This window comes from Phyllobates terribilis, unplaced genomic scaffold, assembly GCF_046119375.1.
Source record: "Phyllobates terribilis strain yellow unplaced genomic scaffold, ASM4611937v1 Scaffold_8__6_contigs__length_399053987, whole genome shotgun sequence".
Classification (NCBI taxonomy): Eukaryota; Metazoa; Chordata; class Amphibia; order Anura; family Dendrobatidae; genus Phyllobates; species Phyllobates terribilis.
This window is the reverse complement of record NW_027362768.1, coordinates 126,451,598-126,466,425: the sequence shown is the minus strand read 5'-3', so window position 1 is coordinate 126,466,425 and position 14,828 is coordinate 126,451,598. Positions and strand designations below refer to the sequence as shown.

Genomic DNA, 14,828 nt, shown 5'->3' with positions numbered 1-14,828 from the left:
AAAGTATAATACTAAATAAAATGACTGGTACACTTTAAAGAACTATATTCATTTCAATGCCAATCTCTGCTGGCAGACAGCGATCACAGAAGGCTCCTGCCAGCAATTCAGTGGCTTCTGTGGAGAGAAGCCCCCTGTTGATCATCATGACATCTCCCATCAACAAAGCAGACCGGGAAAAAAAGGATGCTCTGATGTGAGGCAGCAGAATCAAATGCCGAAGCCGTCTGTGACCCCTCTATGCCAGCGCTGGGTAGGACAGGCAGGAGGTTACCAACAATCTGCCTGTTAGCTCATAGGCCCATAGTAAAGAAAAAGAAACAGTTCTGGATAATCCCTTAGAGTTCTGAAAAAAAAATCCAATTCTCCTAACTGCAGTATTATTTCCTCCAATATGTAAAGTAATGAGAGTCTGGACCACTTGATAAGTGATTGGCCACGATAAGCACATCCAAATACCACGTATCAATGGCATGGCTGCTTTGTGTCATATTCAGTTCTTAAATATTGAACTTATACTTATTGCTTAGATTTTATAATTGTGTTCTAAACTAGTAATAAATATAACAATCTATATGTTTCTATAACATTGTTGCATTATGAAGGTGGGGGCCCAGAAATATTTCTTGCACAGGGGCCCTCTGCAGTCTGTATAGAAGTGCTGGGCAGTAGGCCTAGAGCCTGATAACAAGGGTGGTATTATTTTTAGGTAGTGGCCAGGTGCTCTAGGATTTATTTTGTACTACGATGATGTGAAAAGTGCTTTATAAGGATTTTCCCATTTATTAACAAATCTGCCCTCAGCTACCAATACACATAAAATAAGTAAAAAGAAAAGAATGCTCACTCAATCAGTGACCCAATCACTAGTTCTAGCGATCTTCTGCCATATACTGCTGAGGCCAGTGATTGCCCGCAGTGGTCACATGTGGTACATGGAATGCCACCCCTGCAGCCAGAATTACAAGGACCAGCAGGGTGGAATGGGAATGTGGAGCTGGAACAGCAAGGATTATATGATGAGTATACATTTTTACTTTATTTGTGTATTAGTTGCTGGAGACAGACTTTTTTAAAAATTTGGGAAAAAAAGCCCTTAAACACCATGAGATGGAAGAGAATAAAGTCGGCTGAGGTCAGACTCACTAAGTTTTCTGTGGGAGCGTAAATTCTTTACATGCCAACCATTTTACCCGGCCGTTGGCAATCCGGTGAGCTGATTTCCCCTGAAAAGCTTACATTATACAAGCTCCCGACATTTTACTGTGTGAAGGGCAGTAATTCAGTATGGATCCAAAAAGTCTCTTTGATGCATATGAGAAGTCGAGTGATAGTTGGGGGCCCCGTTGGACATTTTGCACTGAGGCCTATGAGCTTCATATATTTTACATATTTGACACTGGAAATACATATATGGCAAAGTGTCACGTTATTTTTTTGTTCACTATTTTAGGTGGTAAAAAGGTTTCACTTCTGTGTCAGGATAAAAAAAAAAACCTGATTGATGCTGGACCCGTTTGTCAATTTTTTTAAATCATTATGAAAAGATCAGTTTTTCGTCAAGTTTCAAACAGATCCAGGATTCTTGTTTCATGATCACTGGACATGTGAGATCCCTCACTGGTGACGAGGGAAACGAATGCTTTTGTATGTGGCGTGCAGTCATAGACGTACCGTTGTTCTCGGTGTCTTATCACTTCGACTTGTCGACTGTATAACTGCAGCGTTCTTTTTCTCCGTAACTAAAGCATCACAGAGGAATGAAATGTCCCTGAAATATTTTAAAACACGAGGCTTTATTATGCCAAAATCTCATTTCACCACAAAGAATAGCAACAAACTCCATCTCAGTCCACTATTTTAATGCTGTACTGTACCAAGTTTTGGAAACCATTGTCAATGACTATATGATGAGGGTTAGTCTTGGCATGCCAGGCCTTTTCTATACTAAAGTCTGGGCAGGACATGGACAGGATGGGGCGTGGTAACACCCGCCCATCAAAGTCATCAGATCGTACACCACTAAAGTGGACTAACTTACTCTAGAGACATACACCAGTCTACTGAATTGAATAGGAGGCGGATGGGTAGTATCCGTGGCGGCCACTATAAGTAGATGACCAAGCTCTGCAAATAAGTACTTCTGGAGCTGATCGACGGAGGTGCCGGGTGTTGGACCCCGGCCAATCAGACATTGGCCTATCCCAAAGATAGGCCATCAATGTAAAAGTAGTGGACAACTTCCTTAAGACTTCATTATGCCCTGTGAATAGAGGAATTGGGAAAGATAGCTGCCGGCCAAACCTTCAGCAGAACCATTATTTGGCCAACCGCTTTGCTTTGTGTAGGAGGCCCCTTAGTATGGACGGCTGAATAAAACACACTGTGTTCATGGAAGACAGATAAGGGGCATTTATTTTATTTTTGAGGTCTATTTTACACAGCCCCATCTAATGTATGTACTTCCTTCCCTGTTTCTTGTACATTCATTATATTCAGGTTTTTATATGACGGTTTTGTTCATAGACAACGTTCTTTATAAATGTGAATCATTGTTGTAGATAAAACAATAGGTTTTCCATGTGTCAAGGCTTCTTACCTCCCAGCGCCTGTCAGACAAACTGGTTGGTCAGTCAGATGCTTGAACCTGTTCCTACGTAGAGGATGATGCCAGACCTGATCTGTGCCGCGGACACAAACCTGAAGCAAAGACAAATCAGCATCAATTGTAACAGCCGACAATGAAGTTACAAACTGCCATAAGCGGCCATATACAGAATATAGTGTGTCGGCTGCCCTAGAAGTGCTGGAGGTGTAAACCTCCTTCTCTCCACCAATTGTCAGCTATAAGTTATAACCTATAAGGATCTGCTACAGATGGTTTGGGCACAGCGCCTAGGCCCATACCATGGTGGAGTGGGAGCTACTGACGGCCCATGCCGTACTACTATACCATAGTGCATCATGGGTTTGAAGATGCTTTTTGCAAGCTCTTACTATCTTTACTATGTTGTATAAGCAGAGCTCATTAAAGGGATTCTGCCAGCACAGAACGACTGTTCAAACCAAGTACAGGCGCTCGGTCCTCCATGGAGCAGCCAATCATTTATATACACCTTCCCATGGGTGGAGATAGAAGGAAAACAAGCAGGTGGGAAGGTGTATATAGATGTTTGTCCCCGCCGTGAAGCACCGAGCGCCTGTACTTGGTTTGAACTGTCATTCTGTGGTGACAAGAGTCTCTATAAGTGCTGCAGACAAAAAGCAAGTCTTCTAACTAGAGGTGAGTGAATCGATTCACAGGACCGTGATCCAGAGGTCACAGCAGTGTTCTGTGGCCGCCAGATGAGAGCCTTACAAGCCACCTCTTACTTGCTGCAATCCTCAGCTCAACTCTGGATTAGTTGCCCTGTGCGTCACGCCACAATGATGACATCAAACAAGGCCGGCTAATCAAAAGAGGAGCCAAGGATGCTGGCAGAGCTCCCACGTCCGGCGGGCATAGTACACTGAGGGTCCTGCAAATCAATTCACTCATCTCTATGTCTGATCAATTTTGAAGACTGACCTTCAAGATGCAGCTTTTATTATGTAAAATGTAAAGTATCTCTGCCCAGGTACGGCCATACATTGGAGTAATATGCACCTTTGCATCTTTAAGATGTCGAGTTTTCTTCGTTTGATTCAGTTCAGGCTTCTCTATTCCTCGTGCAGCTGAAGAAAGAGCCTGAATAATTTCTTCAGGGATAAAGCCGCTCCTTTCATATAGTTCCAGGGTGTTACATTTGTCCTGGACATGGACTAAATCTAGAGAAAAACACACAGACAGGTTAGAAAATATAAACTTTTTCATCATAAAAAGTTTATCAGATTTTACCTGCATAATTTCACAAGCAAAATCCACAGCAAACTACCAGACTGGGCAGTGAATGTGATATTACATCATCTCACCTGCGAACTGAGAACGTCTGAAAGGGCAAAAATTCATATGCAAAGTAAACATTCAAATATCTCTACTATACGGTTTATGTGGCAGATTTCACCTTTTAGGGCTCTTTCACAAGTCAGTGTGTCCGGTACATGTGGTGATAGTTTCCACACTCACTGGAGACACTGATACACGTTAAATCAATGGGTATGTGCACGTTAGTGTGTTTTCAAGGACAGTGTGTCAATCTGCTCCACACGCTGATGTCCGTTTTTTATGGTCTGCAAAACGTACCACACGGATGACATCCGGCGCCTAGGAATCAGCGCTACAGTTAGAGCTGTTCACAAGCGCGGGGGCTGAACACTGCCCCCATCATGGTTCCCTGCCGGCGCTGTGATCAACACCAGCAGGGACTGGTGTTGAGGATATGAGGATAGCAGTGTCTGCTCACACAGTGTTCCTGTGTAAAAATAAGAATAAAATAATAAAATCCATATACTCACCTGTCCAGAGTTGTCTCCCACTGTAATCCATGCAACCACTGCTGCCGGGAAGAATGAGCTGAGCTGCGCTCAGTGAGTGACAGGACACCGCTCCTGAGCGGCTCATTCTCCCCGGCTCCTATGCTGATCGGTTGCATGGATCAAAGTGGGGACACCTAAGAGAAGTGAGTAGTATAAGGATTTTATTTTATTCTTATTTTTACACAGGTGGATACTGCGCGAGCAGACACTACTACCCTTATCACTGTCCCTGCTGGTGTTGATCGCAGCGTCGGCAGGGAACCATGATGAAGGCAGTGTTCAGCACCCGGCGCTTGGGAACAGCTCTAACAGTAGCGCTGATTCCCAGGCGCCGGTCCGTGTGATCCTGATGCGGCACACGGATGCAACACGTAAAACACACAAGGACACACGGGACATGGATATCTCCGGTACCGGAGATACACGAACGTGTGAAACCGGCCTTAGGCCACGGTCCCACTATCAGTATTTGGTCAGTATTTTTTCTCAGGAGTTGGAGCCAAAATCATGAGTGAGTGATAAATGCAGAATTGGTGACTTGCTTCTATTACACCTTTTCTCTGATTGTTCCTCACCTGGTTTTGGCTCCCACTTCTGAGAAAAAATACTGACCGAATACTGACCAAATACTGATAGCGGGGCCGTGGCCTTAGAGTGTAGCAGAAGTGAAATTCTTGCTGAAGCCACAGGCTTTGGATTTTGTGGCAGATTTGCAGTGAGACCCACGCACCGCAGAATGAAGTATAGCAACATTTTGGGTAATGTGCCCTTCGTCAGGCTGTGAATACAGAATGTCTGGAATGTCTTTCTTGGACAAAAAGCAATGCAAAAAATCCACTTTTACCAGTATATGAAGGGATGGAATTAATGTATACTTTTGTTTGTTAATAAGTAAAATTTTTAATAATATTTGAACAAGGAATCCAGAGAGAGTGTGAAAATTACTATTGCCCAATGGAGAAGGAATGCAGTGGTACAACATGCAGTGAATATAGAAGAATGTGGTGTGACTTCTATATCCACTGAATGTTGTACCGCTGGGTTCTTTGTACACTAAGCCATGCATTTCATCTATATACACACGTGGTCAAAATTGTTGGTACCCCTTGTTTTATGAAAGAAAAAAGCACAATGGTCACAGAAATAACTTGAATCTGACAAAAGTAATAATAAATTAAAAATCTATGAAAATGAACAAATGAAAGTCAGACATTGCTTTTCTGCTTCCACAGAATTCTTTAAATAATTAAATTCATGAAATAGGCCTAGACAGAAATGATGGTTCTTCTTAACTAAATATTTTGTTGAACAACCTTTTGAGGCAATCACTGCAATCAAACGATTCCTGTAACTGTCAATGACACTTCTGCACCCCAATACAAAGTCACGTCTCTGCTGTAACACAAAGCCACGGCTCTGCTGTAACACAAAGCCACGTCTCTGCTGTAACACAAAGCCACGTCTCTGCTGTAACACAAAGTCACGTCTCTGCTGTCACACAAAGCCACGGCTCTGCTGTCACACAAAGTCACGTCTCTGCTGTAACACAAAGCCACGTCTCTGCTGTAACACAAAGCCACGTCTCTGCTTTAACACAAAGCCACGTCTCTGCTGTAACACAAAGCCACGGCTCTGCTGTAACACAAAGTCACGTCTCTGCTGTAACACAAAGCCACGTCTCTGCTGTAACACAAAGCCACGTCTCTGCTTTAACACAAAGCCACGTCTCTGCTGTAACACAAAGCCACGGCTCTGCTGTAACACAAAGCCACGGCTCTGCTGTAACACAAAGTCACGGCTCTGCTGTAACACAAAGCCACGGCTCTGCTGTAACACAAAGCCACGTCTCTGCTGTAACACAAAGCCACGGCTCTGCTGTAACACAAAGCCACGGCTCTGCTGTAACACAAAGCCACGGCTCTGCTGTAACACAAAGCCACGGCTCTGCTGTAACACAAAGTCACGTCTCTGCTGTCACACAAAGCCACGGCTCTGCTGTCACACAAAGCCACGGCTCTGCTGTAACACAAAGCCACGGCTCTGCTGTAACACAAAGCCACGGCTCTGCTGTAACACAAAGCCACGGCTCTGCTGTAACACAAAGCCACGGCTCTGCTGTAACACAAAGCCACGGCTCTGCTGTAACACAAAGTCACGTCTCTGCTGTCACACAAAGCCACGTCTCTGCTGTCACACAAAGCCACGTCTCTGCTGTCACACAAAGCCACGGCTCTGCTGTCACACAAAGCCACGTCTCTGCTGTCACACAAAGCCACGTCTCTGCTGTCACACAAAGCCACGTCTCTGCTGTCACACAAAGCCACGTCTCTGCTGTCACACAAAGTCACCTGATCTCCAGCGTTTAACCCCTTTTATGCCACAATCAAAGCAAATCGCATTGTACAAGAGGGAAGCAAAGGAGGGATCCGGCAGACGACGGCGTCACAGGACGTCCTGTCAGTTCAGGATTCCTCGGGTTGGGGCTCAGGTACCACATGTCCTATCTGTGTACTTAAATGGACTTTACATAAGACAAACACTGAGGAAAAAAGGAACAAAAAACTGTAAAATATCAGTGAAAAGGGGAAAAAAATAGAATTTTCTCACATATTCCATTGCATAGTGGTTACTAAGTAACAAGTATTGTAACAGCCTGCACGTTGTTGGTGAATATTGGTGTAAAAAAACCCCTAAAATCTATATATGTGTATACAGCTGGATCCTCAAAGGGTTAAACCCTGATCAGCTCCGCAGTGCTATGGATGGCGCGGATACGGTACCTGCACAGCGGTCCATGGCTGCCACCAGATTGCCACCGCTGACCTCTCTGTGTGCAGGGGGCACCGGCCCCACAGGAAGTGGGGGTCCCTCAGACACTGACATGATGGGCAGCAGCGCTCCTGCCTGTGCACATCACCACCCAGACTCCAGCACACAACTCACTGACTACTCCTCCAACGCTAGTCTCCATGACAACGCTGTCATAGCTACCACAACAAGCAGCTCACTCAGGAAGAGCTTCACCCTGCTCCCTACATCCGACTGTTACACCCGGAGGAACATTACAATCCTCCAATGATTTCAGCCCTATAATCCCTCCATAGAAAACCGGAGCCCAGACAGGAAGAAGAAAATCCCGGCAGAAACTGTGCCAGAGCGCCACCTGCTGGCAGAAGACGGATACTTACAGTGTATGCTGCATTGTATTTAATTCTTAGAACGCCACCTGCTGGCGGAAACCGAATACTAACTGTATTTGTAATATTTTAGAGTTCATACAGTGCCACCTGCTGGCTAAGCAAATAGTAACTATACTTATAATAATTGATAGCCATTAGAGCGACACTTGCTGGCAGAAACCGAATAGTAATTATACTTATAATATTTTATTACTCATCGTGCGCCACCTGCTGGCAGAAACAAAAATAATTATATTTATAATATTTTATAGCTCATAGAGTGCCACCTGCTGGCAAAACAAGTAGTAATACTATTTTATAGCTCATAGAGCGCCACCTTCTGGCAGAAACTGAATAGTAATTATGCTTGTAATATTTTAGAGCTTATAGAGAGCCCCCTGCTGGCAGAATAGATAGTAATTCTACTTTTAATATTTAATAGCCACCAAGGACAACATCTGCACGGACTTTGTATGTTCTCCCTGTGTTTGTGTGGGTTTCCTCCGGATTCCTCCTATACTCCAAAGACATACTGATAGGGAATGTAGATTGTGAGCCCCAATGGGGACAGTGAGGATAATGTATGTAAAGCGCTGCGGAATATGTTAGCGCTATATAAAAATAAAGATTATTATTAATATCTCATAGAGCACCACCTGCTGGCAGAAATCGAATAGTGATTATAACATTTTATAGTTCATAGAGCAACACCTGCTGGCAAAACAGGTAGAAATGAAATTTTATAGCTCATAGAGCCCTACCTACTGGCAGAAACCGAATATTAAATATACTTATAAAATTTTATAGCTTATAGAGCACCCCCTGCTGGCAGAAACCGATAGTATTTATGCTAATAATATTTAATAGCTCATAGAGCACCACCTGCTGGCAGAAATCAAATAGTAATTATAATATTTTTAAGCTCATAAAATGCCATCTGCTGGCAGAAACCGAATAGTATTCATACTTATAATATTGTATAGCTCATAGAGCGCCAACTGTTGGCAGAAAACGAATAGTAATTATATTTTTTATATTTTAGAGCTCATAGAGCGCCACCTGCTGGCAAAAATTAGATAGCAACTATACTTATGATATTTGATAGCTCATACAGCGCCACCTACTAGCAGAAACTGAATAGTAATTATAATTAGAGATGAGCGGTGTTCGACTAGAACTGTTCGCCAATCTCAAATTCGAGCTGTTTTGGGTGGTGTTCGAGTTGTTCGACGAACCCGAACGATTTGCAAAAAATTCGGCTGTTCGAGGTTATGTTCGATAACTGTTCGTGCACCAAAAGCGTGTCCTGCATGTCTGGTGCTATTTAGAGCACCAATCATGCAGGGATTGTCTGCCACTCACTGTAATGCCACAGCCATGGTGGTTGTGGCATTACAGTGATTGCCCAAATCGATGGGAACAGTGCCAACAGTGAAACATGAAAAGCCGGCAATTCAGCAGCGGCATACACCGGTACCCGACAATTTAGAACCAAAAGAATAGAGCTTCACACATAGATTAGATAGATATAAACATGTCAGCCACATATATACGAAGTACAGTGAAAGTGTTGCTTACTGTACTTGTCATTTAGTGTAAAGGATTTATCAAAAAAAATAATAGTGTTTTCGTGCACCGTCTCTTTAAAAAAGCCGGCCGACAATTCAGCAGCGGTACCCGACAATTTAGAATAGAAGGAATAGAGAATCACACATAGATTAGATAGATAGAAACATGTCAGTCACATATATATGAAGTACAGTGACAGTGTTGATTACTGTACTTGTCATTTAGTGTAAAGGATTTATTAAAAAAAATAATAGTGTTTTCATGCACCGTCTCTTTAAGAAAGCCGGCCGGCAATTCAGCAGCGGTACCCGACAATTTAGAATAGAAGGAATAGAGAATCACACATAGATTAGATAGATATAAACATGTCAGTCACATATATATGATGTACAGTGACAGTGTTGCTTACTGTACTTGTCATTTAGTGTTAAAATAAAGGATTTATTTAAAAAAAAATTGGCGTGGGGTTCCCCGTAATTTTAGGCTCTAGCGGAGGTTAAGCAGACGGCTGGGGCAGATGTTTGAAGCCTGGGAAGGGGGTAATACCCACGGAGCTTCCCAGGCTACTAATATCAGCCCCCAGCTGAATACATAGCCTTTACTAGCTATTAAAATGGGAGACCCCCCAAAAAAATGACGTGGGGTCCCCCCTAATTTAATAGCTAGCAAAGGCTAGGCAGACAGCTGGGGGCTGATATTAATAGCCCAGGAAGGGAGCCATGAATATTGGCCCCCTCCCAGGCTAGAAACACCAGCCGTCAGCCGCCCCAGAAATGGCGCATCCATAGGATGCGCCAATTCTGGCACTTAGCCTCGCTCTTCCACGCTGCCCTGGTGCGGTGGCAGGGGGTAATAGGGTTGGGGTTGATGTCAGCTTATAATGCCAGCTGACATCAAGCCCAGGTTAGTAATGGAGAGGCGTCTATAAGACACCCCCATTACTAACCCCATAGTCAAAGTTAAAAGAAAACACAAACACCCAGAATAAAGTCCTTTAATTGAAATAAAGACACAATCCTTTATTGTTCTAAATTAAACCATACTTACCATCACGCCCATTCCAGCTGAAGCCAACGATCTCCTGCAATAAAAGAAAAATAATAAAGCAACCTCATCCTTACCTTTCCATGGTCCCCAGGACAGCTCCAGCTCTGCTACATCGAGATGACAGGCTGGACCGCAGCAGAACGCTGCCATCCAGCCTATCATCCCGCAGACACTGAGAAGCGCAGGCATGCTTGCGCTCTGCAGTGTCTGGCTGTGACGGCATAAAGATGAGACGAGTTCATGTCCAATGAACTCAGCTCACCTCATGCACGTCACTGACAGCGTGGGAGAATTCTCCTGCACTCAGCGCTTCAGCGTGAGAATTTTCCCACGCTGTCAGTGACGTGCATGAGGTGAGCTGAGTTCATTGGACATGAGCTCACCTCATGCACGTCACTGACAGCGTGGGAAAATTCTCCTGCACTCAGCGCTACAGCGTGAGAATTCTCCCACGCTGTCAGTGACGTGCATGAGGTGAGCTCATGTCCAATGAACTCAGCTGACCTCATGTACCTCACTGACAGCGTGGGAGAATTTTCACGCTGAAGTGCTGAGTGCAGGAGAATTCTCCCACGCTGTCAGTGACGTGCATGAGGTGAGCCGAGTTCATTGGACATGAACTCGGCTCATCTGGATGACGTCACAGAGAGACACTGAGGAGCGCAAGCATGCCTGCGCTTCTCAGTGTCTGCGGGATGACAGGCTGGATGGCAGCTTTTTGCTGCGGTCCAGCCTGTCATCTCGATGTAGCAGAGCTGAAGCTGTCGTGGGAACCATGGAAAGGTAAGGATGAGGTTGCTTAATTATTTTACTTTTATTGCAGAAGACATTGGCTTCAGCTGGAATGGGCGTGATGGTAAGTATGGTTTAATTTAGAACAATAAAGAATTGTGTGTTTATTTCAATTAAAGGACTTTTTTCTGGGTGTTGTGTTTTTTTTAAATACTTTACTAGAAATTCATGGTGGTCATGTCTAATATTGGCGTGACCCCATGAATTTTGGGCTTAGGGCCAGCTGATAATGCCAAGCTGGCCTTAACCCCTTTATTACCCAGTGAGCCACCGCACCAGGGCCCTGGATGAGTTGGGTACAGCGCCAGAAGATGGCGCTTCTATGAACGTGCCATTTTCTGGGGCGGCTGCGGACTGCAATTTGTAGCGGGTGGGGCCCAGAAAGCTTGGGCCTCCCTGCGCTGCGGATTCCAGCCCCCAGCTGCCTAGTTGTACCTGGCTGGACACAAAAACAGGGCGAAGCCCCACGCAATTTTTTTTTTAAATTATTTCATGAAATTCATGGAATAATTAAGAAAAAAAGGCCTTCCCTATATTGTTGTGTCCAACCAGGTACAAATAAGCAGCGGGTGGTTGGGAGCAGCCCGTCCCTGCCTGCTGTACCTGGCTGGACACAAATATAGTGCGAAGCCCTACGTCAATTTTTTTTTAATTATTTCATGAAATTCATGAAATAATTAAGAAAAAAAGGGCTTCCCTATATTGTTGTGTCTGGCCAGGTACAAATAGGCAGCTGGTGGTTGGTGGCAGCCTGTTCCTGCCTGCTGTACCTGACTGGACACAAATATAGGGCGAAGCCCCACGTCAATTTTTTTTAAATTATTTCAGGAAATTCATGAAATAATTAAAAAAAAATTGATGTGGGGCTGCGTCCTATATTTGTGTCCAGCCAGGTACAGCAGGCAGGAACGGGCTGCCCCCAACCACCAGCTGCCTATTTGTACCTGGCCGGACACAACAATATAGGGAAGCCCTTTTTTTCTTAATTATTTCATGAATTTCATGAAATAATTTAAAAAAAAAATACGTGGGGCTTCGCCCTATTTTTGTGTCCAGCCAGGTACAACTAGGCAGCTGGGGGCTGGAATCTGCAGCGCAGGGAGGCCCAAGCTTTCTGGGCCCCACCCGCTGCAAATTGCAGTCCGCAGCCGCCCCGGAAAATGGCGCGTTCATAGAAGCGCCATCTTCTGGCGCTGTACCCAACTCATCCAGGGCCCTGGTGCGGTGGCTCACTGGGTAATAAAGGGGTTAAGGCCAGCTTGGCATTATCAGCTGGCCCTAAGCCCGAAATTCATGGGGTCACGCCAATATTAGACATGACCACCATGAATTTCTAGTAAAGTATTTAAGAAAAACACAAACACCCAGAATAAAGTCCTTTAATTGAAATAAACACACAGTTCTTTATTGTTCTAAATTAAACCATACTTACCACCACGCCCATTCCAGCTGAAGCCAACGATCTCCTGCAATAAAAGAAAAATAATAAAGCAACCTCATCCTTACCTTTCCATGGCTCCCACGACAGCTTCAGCTCTGCTACATCGAGATGACAGGCTGGACCGCAGCAGAACGCTGCCATCCAGCCTGTCATCCCGCGGACACTGAGAAGCGCAGGCATGCTTGCGCTACTCAGTGTCTGGCTGTGACGGCATCCAGATGAGCCGAGGTCATGTCCAATGAACTCGGCTCACCTCATGCACGTCACTGACAGCGTGGGAAAATTCTCACGCTGAAGCGCTGAGTGCAGGAGAATTTTCCCACGCTGTCAGTGACGTGCATGAGGTGCGCCGAGTTCATTGGACATGACCTCGGCTCATCTTTATGCCGTCACAGCCAGACACTGAGGAGCGCAAGCATGCCTGCGCTTCTCAGTGTCTGCGGGATGATAGGCTGGATGGCAGCGTTCTGCTGCGGTCCAGCCTGTCCTCTCCATGTAGCAGAGCTGAAGCTGTCGTGGGAACCATGGAAAGGTAAGGATGAGGTTGCTTTATTATTTTTCTTTTATTGCAGGAGATCGTTGGCTTCAGCTGGAATGGGCGTGATGGTAAGTATGGTTTAATTTAGAACAATAAAGAACTGTGTCTTTATTTCAATTAAAGGACTTTATTCTGGGTGTTTGTGTTTTTTTTAACTTTGACTATGGGGTTAGTAATGGGGGTGTCTTATAGACGCCTCTCCATTACTAACCTGGGCTTGATGTCAGCTGGCATTATAAGCTGACATCAACCCCAACCCTATTACCCCACTGCCACCGCACCAGGGCAGCGTGGAAGAGCGAGGCTAAGTGCCAGAATTGGCGCATCCTATGGATGCGCCATTTCTGGGGCGGCTGACGGCTGGTGTTTCTAGCCTGGGAGGGGGCCAATATTCATGGCTCCCTTCCTGGGCTATTAATATCAGCCCCCAGCTGTCTGCCTAGCCTTTGCTAGCTATTAAATTAGGGGGGACCCCACGTCATTTTTTTTGGGGGGGTCCTCCATTTTAATAGCTAGTAAAGGCTAGGTATTCAGCTGGGGGCTGATATTAGTAGCCTGGGAAGCTCCGTGGGTATTACCCCCTTCCCAGGCTTCAAACATCTGCCCCAGCCGTCTGCTTAACCTCCGCTAGAGACTAAAATTACGGGGAACCCCACGCCAATTTTTTTTAATAATAAATCCTTTATTTTAATACTAAATGACAAGTACAGTAACCAACACTATCACTGTACTTATTATATATGTGACTGACATGTTTCTATCTATCTAATCTATGTGTGATTCTCTATTCTTTCTATTCTAAATTGTCGGGTACAGATGCTGAATTGCCGGCCGGCTTTCTTAAAGAGACAGTGCATGAAAACACTATTATTTTTTTTAATAAATCCTTTGCAGTAAATGACAAGTACAGTAAGCAACACTGTCACAGTACTTCATATATATGTGACTGACATGTTTCTATCTATCTAATCTATGTGTGAAGCTCTATTCTGTCTGTTATAAATTGTCGGGTACAGATGCTGAATTGCCGGCCGGCTTTTTTAAAGAGACGGTGCACGAAAACACTATTATATTTTTTAATAAATCCTTTACACTAAATGACAAGTACAGTAAGCAACACTGTCACTGTACTTCATATATATGTGACTGACATGTTTCTATCTATCTAATCTATGTGTGAAGCTCTATTCCTTCATGTCTAAATTGTCGGGTACCGGTGTATGCCGCTGCTGAATTGCCGGCCGGCTTTTTTAAAGAAAGCGTCTTCTGAGCAGTTTGTGAGCTTTTGGACACCTTTGAAGGTGTTTTCTATGTGTTCCTATGTGTTTTTGTTTGCCTGCCATTGGTTTTAACGGTGTTCGACGGACCGAACCGAACCCGAACACTATGGGGGTGGCTCAACACTAATTATAATTAGTGTTGAGCGAGCACTAAAATGCTCGGGTGCTCGAAGCTCGGGCCGAGCTCACTGTGATACTCGGGTGCTCGACCCCAGCAACGAGCCCAATGTTAGTCTATGGGAGACACGAGCATTTTTGCGGCGGCACCCCCGGCAGTCTGTAGAAAGCCTAAAAAGTGCCCAAAACGATAGTGACAGTGCTCAAAAGACATGGGGGCAGCATGGGGATCGCCCCAGGAAGCATTTCTGACCCCCAGGTCACTGCTGTCAACAACGTGGTCAGAGGTATTAAGCCACTTTTACAGGCTCACAATAAAACGTTCAAAAACGAAACTGAAACTGCTTTCCTGTGAAATATGTTAACCCCTTAACGACCTTGGGTCTTTCTGTTTTTGAGTTTTCATTTTT

At 44.7% G+C, this 14,828-nt stretch overlaps 1 protein-coding gene across 2 annotated transcripts in view; it reads right to left on the bottom strand.

Annotated features, from left to right (window-relative positions):
- Positions 1 to 7,617, bottom strand: part of AXDND1 (axonemal dynein light chain domain containing 1) — a 54,568-nt gene extending 46,951 nt beyond the window's left edge. Inside the window, exons 1-4 of one of the 2 annotated variants that reach the window (XR_012247720.1) lie at positions 7,236 to 7,617; positions 3,647 to 3,807; positions 2,600 to 2,700; positions 1,675 to 1,771 (exon numbers count right to left, since the gene is read on the bottom strand). Coding sequence is in view for 1 of the 2 variants with exons in the window: in XM_073643260.1 (XP_073499361.1) it covers positions 1,675 to 1,771; positions 2,600 to 2,700; positions 3,647 to 3,807; positions 7,236 to 7,338 (462 nt within the window). In the remaining variant the exon portion in view is untranslated. The remainder of the gene's footprint in view (positions 1 to 1,674; positions 1,772 to 2,599; positions 2,701 to 3,646; positions 3,808 to 7,235) is intronic. The other variant, XM_073643260.1, reaches the window with a different exon arrangement.
- Between the last annotated feature and the right edge of the window lie 7,211 nt (positions 7,618 to 14,828).